General features: G+C 45.2%; 1 protein-coding gene across 2 annotated transcripts; it reads right to left on the bottom strand.

The window, feature by feature from the left end:
* Positions 1–919: 919 nt before the first annotated feature.
* LOC114790006 (polyadenylate-binding protein 1-like) lies at positions 920–6418 on the bottom strand. 2 transcript variants are annotated; one of them, XM_028979570.1, is made up of 15 exons: positions 5838–6418; positions 5435–5628; positions 4830–4945; positions 4125–4264; positions 3914–4008; positions 3698–3835; positions 3486–3581; positions 2850–3122; positions 2665–2755; positions 2417–2530; positions 2132–2277; positions 1928–2012; positions 1711–1841; positions 1365–1448; positions 920–1276 (listed from the first exon to the last, which is right to left on the bottom strand). In XM_028979570.1, exons 1-14 carry the CDS (start codon positions 6028–6030, stop codon positions 1371–1373), a joined length of 1890 nt encoding a protein of 629 aa, XP_028835403.1. In that variant the 5' UTR covers positions 6031–6418; the 3' UTR covers positions 920–1276; positions 1365–1370. The 2 variants fall into 2 exon arrangements, with proteins under 2 accessions (XP_028835403.1, XP_028835404.1); XM_028979571.1 differs by having other exon boundaries at positions 1370–1448.
* Between the last annotated feature and the right edge of the window lie 3013 nt (positions 6419–9431).

Raw genomic sequence — 9431 nt, 5'->3', positions numbered from 1 at the left:
TCCGCGGTGGAGGGACCAGGCGAGCCGGACCGGAGAGTCGGAGCGTTCGAGGTGCAGCATGAGGTATAACAAGGGCTCTGGGGTATGATTGTGAGACCCCACATTTGGCTTTGTAGGCCAGCATAAGTATTTTGAAACTGATGCAGCGGGGCAGCTACTGCTGGGAGCATAGCAAGGGAATTTGGGAAGGTTGAAGGTCACGCTGCTGCATTCTGTATTAGTTGTAAAGTATAAAGTGATTGTCACTTGTGATACACAGCAGCACGGCGAAATTTGTCCTCCGTATTTAACCTATCACCCTTGGTCAGCCATGAAAGCCACCCGGGGAGCAGTGTGTGGGGACGGTGCTTTGCTCAGTGGCACCTTGGCAGATCAGGATTTGAACCGGCAAACTTCTGATTACAGGGACGCTTCCTTAACCGTGCGCCAGAGGTAGACCTGGTACAGAAATCTAGTCGGGAGATTACTCAGGACTGAACAAGTATCTTGAAGCAAGACACTTAACCCTGAGTGTCTCCAGGGGGGGCTGTCCCTGTAACGACTGCAAGTTGCTCTGTATAAGGGAGTCTGGTAAATGCTGTAAATGTAAATGTAGTATGGCAACACCACGATTCAGGCCACCCAGCACGCTTGCTGGGTGGCCTGTGTAAGCAATCCTTAAATGTCAAAGACCTCCAAACATAACATCTTCACACGTCGTTCAATAGACAAAATCCAGTGCAATTTGTATATACTATAACTATTTGTTGTACTATTTTATTATTATGTATGTCTTACTTTGTCAAACTATATACCTCACAGAGTCGACTGCATGGTCACGAATGTGACAATGACTGCTTGAAAATCTGCTTGAGTACCATACATTGACTATGAATCTTTAAGCACCTTATACAAAACAAAGAAAGGAAAAAGGGAAGAGGGATGTTGAGACGTTTATTTATTTAATCCAAAAATTACTTATGCTCAGCTGACTTATTACAATATAAACACACTGAGCGACAATTCAAGTAAAATTGAGGAAAAATAATAAAAAAAGGGACACACATTCAGTTTCACAACAATTAATTGTACAATTTGCAACCCATCCCTGCCCTCTTAGATTTTAAAAATTTTGCTATTTTTTTCCGGGTAAATGTTAAAAGTAAAGGGAAAAAAAATAATTTCAAGGGCTAGATGTCAGCCCTGGCAAATGCTTCAGTTATAAGTTTTCTTCAATTGGTCAAATGTTTTAGGAATTTTAACTGCGCAACGTTTCTCACATCTGCCGTCCCCGTTCCTGGAAAAGAAAGGAGGGAGAAAATGAACACACACCGAGCGGGATATCCTTATTGCGGCCCTCTGCCTAGCCCGTGTGTCATCAGTACCTTGCCTCAGACAGCTGGCACTGGGGACTTCTGGGCAGTCTCCTTTGCCTGATGGGCCTGGAGCACCGCTACAGCCTCATCCACCTGCAAGCAATGAGCAAGAAATGTGAACACTGCTCTAATGAACACGTGCAAAAGAAGAGAAGAAGCCTCAATTTAACTTTAAGAATACATTTTCACAATAATTAAAACCACATGACTACAAGCAGCTAAAACCATACGGCAAGCATAGGTACCGTAGACCAGACGTTCGTGCCACAAAAGCAGTAATTCTAATCAGAAATTAAACAGACAAGATTTACAGCTCTAATGTGCATGCAAGTGGTGTGATGAGGAGCTGGCAGACCTTTGAGCGCAGAGACTCAGGAGACTCCAGCATGTGAAGCAACTCTGAATTGTCGATCTCCAGCAGCATGCCAGTGATTTTTCCTGCCATTGAAGGGTGCATGTTCTGGATGAGGGGAAACAAGCGCTCACCTGGGGAGAGAATAGGCAAATGTTGGTAAAGAAACTAAAACAGTGAGCAGTCTAGAGGAGTCTTAACAAGGAGGTGCAGAGCTCACCCAGCATCTGTTTCTGCTCCTGTGGAGGGGCAGCAGCCAACATGGAGGCGGTCAAGGGCTCCTGACCCTGAACCAAGACGGCCGGCTGAAAGTTAAAATAAATAAATAAATAAATAAATAAATAAATAAAGTCACGACACACACACACACACACACACATATATAAATAATAAAAAAAATCTAAAAATAAAAGTTCAAGAATACCTGCTGCAGGTTGGCTTGGTGCTGGGTGCCCAGATGCTGTTGGGGGTTTCTCACACCAGTGGCGTACTTGTAGTGGTGGACGCCACGCACCGGAGCTGCGCCTGGGACTGCAGCGTTTGCCGAGCGCGGTGGCATGGCCTGAGAAACTGTGAAAGACAGATAAAACGGAAGACAAACGTGTGGAGAGTTAGCTGGGAGCAGCACAACCCCTCCCCGGAAACACCGCAGGGTGTGTTCTTGTAGAAGACTGTACAAGGAAGGCAAAGTCTCAATCGGTTCACTCACCCATGCGCTGGGACGCCATCATGCGCGGCACCTGAGTTGCAGATGGCCTGACATTGCTGAAGGGCTGAGGCCGCGGCGCAGATTGGCGTAGAGCATTGGGCATATTCTGGAAATCTGTATAAGGCCGAATAATTTTATATTAGTAGCTTTGGATAAATTCTTTGTCCAAAATGTTGCGATATTAAATTAAATCGCTCGTTAACAGTTAAGAAGTAAACTAATAATAAAGAGCCAGGGAGAACACTCACGCTGAGGGCGGTCTCCCTGGGTGGCCCATCGAGGGCTGGGTCGAAACTGAGTGAGCTGGCCGGTAGGATAATACGCGGCGCGGGTCTGAGCCTGCAAAAAACGCAATCATTAAGAACCAAATCATTCATTACCTGTCGGAGAGGTTTTAAATCTGAATGGAAATTATCTAAAAAGATCTAATCACCTGAGGAATGGCAGCCATGAAATATGCGGATGGTGGGGTTGGCTGGTAGGGGTTGATGACTGCATTTGGCACGGGTCTGACACTGGCCATCCTCTGCATGTACTGGTTGGTGAGGTGGGCCTGTCGCTCCTCCTTACGTTGGGCCAGGGCAACGTACAGTGGCTTGGTAGCCACAATGCGTCCATTCATCTCAGTCACAGCCTTGGTGGCTTCCTCCGGAGAGGAGAAGCAAACGAAACCAAAGCCTCTGCTGCGGCCTCCCTCGGTCATCACCTGTGGATGGATTAAGATTCTCTCAGGTGGGATTTGATGGGAAATAGACGACTATGTAAGGCAGATCTTAAAGAGGCATTATTACTTTACCCTTAAAACAATGAGAACATTTGTTATATTAGTCAAAAACGCACTATGACTAAATAAAACCATAATTCACGTTTGAAGTAGAGTATTTGAAGTATTTTTCATTATCCATTGAACGTGTAAACTGCGTACAGGGAATCAGATAGACTAAAAAATAAATTACAGAATTTAGGAACAATAAGGATTTATAATACTGTGCAGGACAAACGCAGTTTGATTCGAGTAAAACGTTAGACTGGTCTTGAGCAACAAACAGTATTCAGGAGGAACTGGTACCTTGGCACTGGTAATTGTTCCAAAGGGAGCAAACTCTTTACGCAAGCGCTCATCATCCAAACCATCATCCAGATTTTTCACGTAGAGATTCACACCCTGGAAGAGAAAAGTAGTAAAAATCCCCTCACCACGAGAACACGCATTTTAAGAGTATAGATTTAAATAAAGAGAGGAGTGTATGTGAGGGAGTACAAATGACACCAGCGCCCCACCTGATATCGGGTCAAGCGGTCCTGCTTCATCTGCTCAAATCTGCGCTTCAGCTCTGTCTGCCGTTCGACCCTCTTCTGGGCACGGCCCACATACACAAGCTTCCCGTTCAGCTCCTTCCCATTCATATCATCGACAGCCTGACCAGCACACACAATTCACGTTGTCAACTGAGCAAACAAGAGAACACAAGCGGTGCAGAACGTCCAGCTACTCACCTTTTGGGCATCTGCATGTCTCTCAAAGCTGACAAAGCCAAAGCCTTTAGATTTCCCATTTTCATCAGTCATGACCCTAATGCTCAGGGCTGGACCTGAAATAAACCCCATGCACGCTTATTTAGATACAAACTTTTTTCTCCAAATTAGAGATAGTGAAGGGCTCATTGGGGGAAAAATCATTCAAATAGCCAAAAAAAATAAAACCCACCATATTTTCCAAATATTTCCTTCAGCTTCTCGTCAGTCATGTCCTCTCCAAAGTTCTTGATGTAAACATTAGTGAATTCTTTGGCACGCGCTCCAAACTCTGCCTCACGCTCTTTACGAGACTTGAAACGGCCCACAAACCTGTAGATCAAGAAATTTAACATGAACGGCAATTGTGATATAACCTGCAGGTCTTTTACATTCCCAGGCGGCCATTTTGAAAACAGTCTGAAAACTTGGGCATGGAAGCATGAAATTTTTTTTTTTTTTTAATAACTTCACTGCTCGACAATGACAAACGAGCCTGAACTGCTGTTCATGACTAAAAGATGAAATGCAGTCGGAGTCATAAGAGTTCCATCAAAATCGCATCATACCCGTGAAGACACGCACAACTGTTCAGAATACAGTGGACAAAGCAAAATGGAATTTGTTCAGAGCCTCAGATCTCGAAAGTACGTCAGTACTTGCACTCGCCACCATGTGCCTTTATTGTATATTGTGTTTTTAAATTTTACACATTTGCTTATTTTTATACCTTTTGAATTTAATGTTATTGTTTATCTTATTTAAATGTTACTTGTATGCACCATGGGTCTGAGAGTAACGCAATTTCAATTCTCTGTATGTCCTGTACATGTGGCAGAATTGACAAAGCTGACTGACTTTACTTGAGTTACGGTGGTCCACTGTTCGGTCTACTCACACTTTTCGGTCATTGAGCAACATCCCGTTCATTTTCTCAATGGCTCTTTCCGCCGCTTCATGGGTCTCGAAGTGCACAAAGCCATATCCCTTGGAGCCACTCTCGTCGCAAACCACCTTGGAGAAAAAATAAAAACCCACACAAAACCAGAGACATTCCAGATTAGGGGAAGAGATCAGAACGTTCTTAAACTTAGAATTTGACCCATTTGAACAAGATGCAACTGTGCATTCACATTTAATAATTCTTATATTTACATTAGCATTTATCAGACGCCCTTATCCAAAGTGACTTACAGTATTTATAGGGACAGTCCTGCCCGGAGACACTCAGGGTTGAGTGTCTTGCTCAGGGACACAATGGTAGTAAGTGGGGTTTAAACCTGGATCTTCTGGTTCATAGGGAGTGTTACACATTAGGCTACTACCAGCCCACCCCTATATATAAAGTTAGGTTCCGAGTTATGGAAACATATCTACAGATCGGGTCCAAGTGGATGTTTAAAGCACTCATGCAGGTTGCTATAGATAAACACTGCAAACATGTTTTTTTTTTCCTGCAATAAGAACCAACCTCTCTCCCCACCAAGCCACGACTTTCATTACCTTACAAGACAGAATGTTCCCAAAAGCCGAGAAGGTATCATTCAGGGCTTTGTTATCAATGGACCGGTCCAGGTTCTTGATGAATATGTTCCCAACGCCACTCTTCCTCAGGGAGGGGTCACGCTGCGACCACATGATGCGCACTGGCCTGCCCTTGATGACGTCAAAGTTCATGGTGTCCAGAGCGCGCTCCGCTACAGGCACAAGAGAGATCCAGTCAACACAGGCCCCCACAACCCCACACCCCCCGAAAATAGGCCGATCGAGGCCGGAAATCGAGAGGCACGTCGAACATTTTATTAACGAGTCAGCGGCGTAGGCCTCAACACGACCCGGAAGGCACATTTTTACAAAGACGGAGTCGTTTTATGGAGCCGGTTCGGCAGCAAGGCAGCGTGCTCACCGTCCGCGGGCTGCTGGAAGTTCACGTAGGCGTAGCCGAGCGAGCGGCGGGTGATCATGTCCCTGCACACCCGGATGGACAGGATGGGACCCGCGGGGCTGAACTTCTCGTACAGCATCGCCTCGGTCACGTCCGAGTGGAGGTCGCCGACGTACAGGGAGGCCATCGGGTAGCTGGGAGCGCTGGGGTTCATCTTGCTGCTCGGGTCGGCTAGTCTATTATTTAAAACGGGTGTCGGATCACAGCTCTGGCGTCAACCCGGCGACGATCGGACGCTACGGACGCGCTAAAAAACGGCAAACAATAGTTAGCAGAGCCCGCGTCGCTAGCTTCCTCAAAACACCGGTCGCTTTCGTAGAGGCTGTTCTTCCCACTGCGTCGACCCGTCCACTTCTCACGAACTCGGGCTAAAATGTGCTTCGCTGCCGTTTCCCCCGTGTTCTCCTGAGCGGTTTTTTTTAAAAACTTTTCTCGTTTAGCTATTTTTTTGTGGTTATTTTCAGTATTAAAGCGTGCTGCGGCGGCCACGCGCTCCACGAGCCCCTGGTTTCCGTGAGGAGGGATGATGGGAGTCGCCGCGAGAGCATCCTTTATACGTCATCGGCGCGCGACGGCCCAATCGCCACCGCGCCGGTGACGTCGGACCTCGGACCCCGACCCCAGCCGCTGAGTGCGTTTAATAGTGAAAAGTGAAGTGGTTGTCATTGTGAAACGCTGCAGCACGGCACACGGTGACACAAGGAAACGAGTCCTCTGCTTTTAATCTTCCCCCTTGGTGAGCAATGGGCGGCCATGACAGGCGCCCGGGGAGCAGTGCGTGGGGACGGTGGCACCTTGGCGGATCGGGATTCGAACTAGCAACCTTTTGATTACGTTGCCGCTTCCTTAACCGCTAAAAATGAAGTGATTGTCACTTATGATACACAGCACACGGTGCACACACTGAAATTTGTCCTCTGCATTTAACCCATCACCCTGAATGAGCAGTGGGCAGCCATGACAGGCGCCCGGGGAGCAGAATCTGAATCGTATTTATTGGCCAAGTAGGTGCAAGCACATACACCGGTAGATGGTGTCTCTCAAGTACAATGTAGGAAAAAACAACATCAACAAACAACAGCAATGTGCAAGGAGTGTGTGGGGACGGTGATTTGCTCAGTGGCATCTTGGCGGATCAGGATTCGAACCAGCAACCTTATCATTACGTTGCCGTTTCCTTAACCGCTAGGCCACCACTGTCCCCAAAAATGAGCGTCACACGTCAGACCTGGAAGAAAGTCTGCCTGGCCCTCTTTTTTAACTAGTAATTGAAACATTTAATTTCTGATGATTTCTGATGATATGTAAAGTGTTCCAATTAATGATACAATTATTGTTCATTAAAAATGTTCTAATTTTATTAAAGCAGGTTTAGCTTCAAAATGTGACCGAAAGGAAAATGGCACGTGTGAATGACTGAAGGCCATAGTGTCAAAAGTCTGGTTTACGGCGCATTTGAACACGGTTCAAGATCATACTTCCTGGGGTAGCAGGAAGGGCTCAGCGGTTTCACTGCTTGGAGTCTCTGTGGTTGGGGCTTTCATATCTTACACATAGCCTGCAAGCACATTTTCTCCGAAATGCCAGCGATGGAGTGTGACACATGTGACGATCCGGCCACAGAACATTCAGGGCCCTGAGTTTTCATCCACACGCTGACCAAACATTGTTGTGTGTGACAAGATGGCACTAACATTCCCCTGTGTGAATCATTTCCTGGGTTGATCTCCCCTGACCACGTGAATTTCTCCTAGATGCTCGGCATGGTACAAGAATTACCGATATAAGATTGATCTAAGAATGGCCTTCAGTGTGGACAACACTGACAACACCGTATGCCTGACTACAGACTGTAAATGTGGATGGTAGGGGTTTACTATGGGGGTGTTTTTCAGGGGTTGAGCAAGGCCCACAAATGCTTTTTTTTCTGAATGAGCAGGGAAAAATCCTACAAACACACTCTAAATATATCTTGAGGAAAGCTGTTACTACTCCACATCGATGTATGTGGATTTAAATGAGATGTCATAAGAGTTCCTCTAGATGTCAGGATTTGGAGGTTTTGGTATGTGCTATGCTTGTTTTCCCAGCAATGATTCTCACCTCTGTTGTTTGAGCTCCTGCATGTGGACAGGTCTTAAATTATTGTACTTGGTACACATTATTTGGTACTCAATAATGTCTGTAAACACCATTTGGCCCATGGCTGCATGCTAAAAATGTTAATTATAAAATTGATTATATATGTATGTGCCACTTTTATTATGCATTCTTCTATTAGTCCAAGTGCTAAATCCAAGATAATCAAAAAGGGTTTAAACTAATTAGCAAATAATCACCAGGTTTGTTTGAAGTAACAATTAAAGTATCTAAAGGCAGATTTTCCATTAGCATGATTGGTGTGGCATTTATTAGTTGCCCTTATACAGCCTTACAATCGGTAGGGACAGGGACCGTCCCTTTGGAGACACTCAGGGTTAAGTGCCTTGCTCAGGGACTCAGTATTAATAAGTGGGGTTTGAACCTGGGACTTTGTGGTCTTCTGGTCCTTTTTGTGTGTGTGTGTGTGTGTGTGTGTGTGTGTGTGTGTGTGTGTGTGTATATATATATATATATATATATGTGTGTGTGTGTGTGTGTGTGTGTGTGTGTGTGTGTGTGTGTGTGTGTGTGTGTATATATATTTATTGTTCCTGGATTTGTTCAATATGAGTCCATTTAAGCAATGCTGCATGAGTAACTGAATCTGACAATGACAGGCCATTATACTATCAGATGGCCCTTTATGAAATATGCCAGTCAATGTTATTGACACGAAGAGGGAAATGGGCGAGGGCCTGTGCTTGTGGACTGCTCCTACGTCAACTAACACTGAATCACCGAGCGATGATGGAGATGACGGCGTGAATATGTAGGTCAGACACTTCGGTAAAAGGAAAATCCTGACCGTCCACAGTAATCTTTTCAGAGTGCAGTGCAAAAAGGGAAAAACTCTCAAAAATAATCATGGTCAACAGAAAGTGGAAGTCACATTAGTCTTGAAAACTGGCTCCATTTGTTTGCTGTGCTCTTTCTTCTTAAAAAATACAATAAAGAAATTATTTCACCTGCACCAGATATCAATCTGAGGTTCATTTGAAGCACAAAGTGACCTTTCAGTCATTGAGGTGATGACTTCTAGGAATTCTGGGCCCATTTAGCCTACATCCTATTAAAAGCCTATTTTTGAGGAGTGCCTGTCCAGCTGTGGACCCATAGAATTATTTCAACTTTCATCCCATGAGTGACGGCCCTGCTTGAGAAGAAGGTCAGCATCATACAGGGTTATAGGATCAAATCACGTCCAATGACTTCTCGCCAGATTACAGCTTTGTCTCTCTGCCCCACCTCCTTTCATAAAAATAAAAGGAGGATTACTGTGAATTCAGTTTTAGGGCGTTTGTTATAAATATGCATTTGTTTTTTCAATTTTCCTTCCCTCCTCGTTCCCTCTGTTTTTTCTGTCTTCATCCTCCCACTCAGTCTTTTAGACAGGGAGCCTAGACCTGGGTTATT

The sequence above is a fragment of the Denticeps clupeoides genome, chromosome 5 (assembly GCF_900700375.1).
Source record: "Denticeps clupeoides chromosome 5, fDenClu1.1, whole genome shotgun sequence".
NCBI lineage: Eukaryota > Metazoa > Chordata > Actinopteri > Clupeiformes > Denticipitidae > Denticeps > Denticeps clupeoides.
Note: the sequence above shows the minus strand (reverse complement) of the source record. Positions and strands in the feature narration are given on the sequence as shown.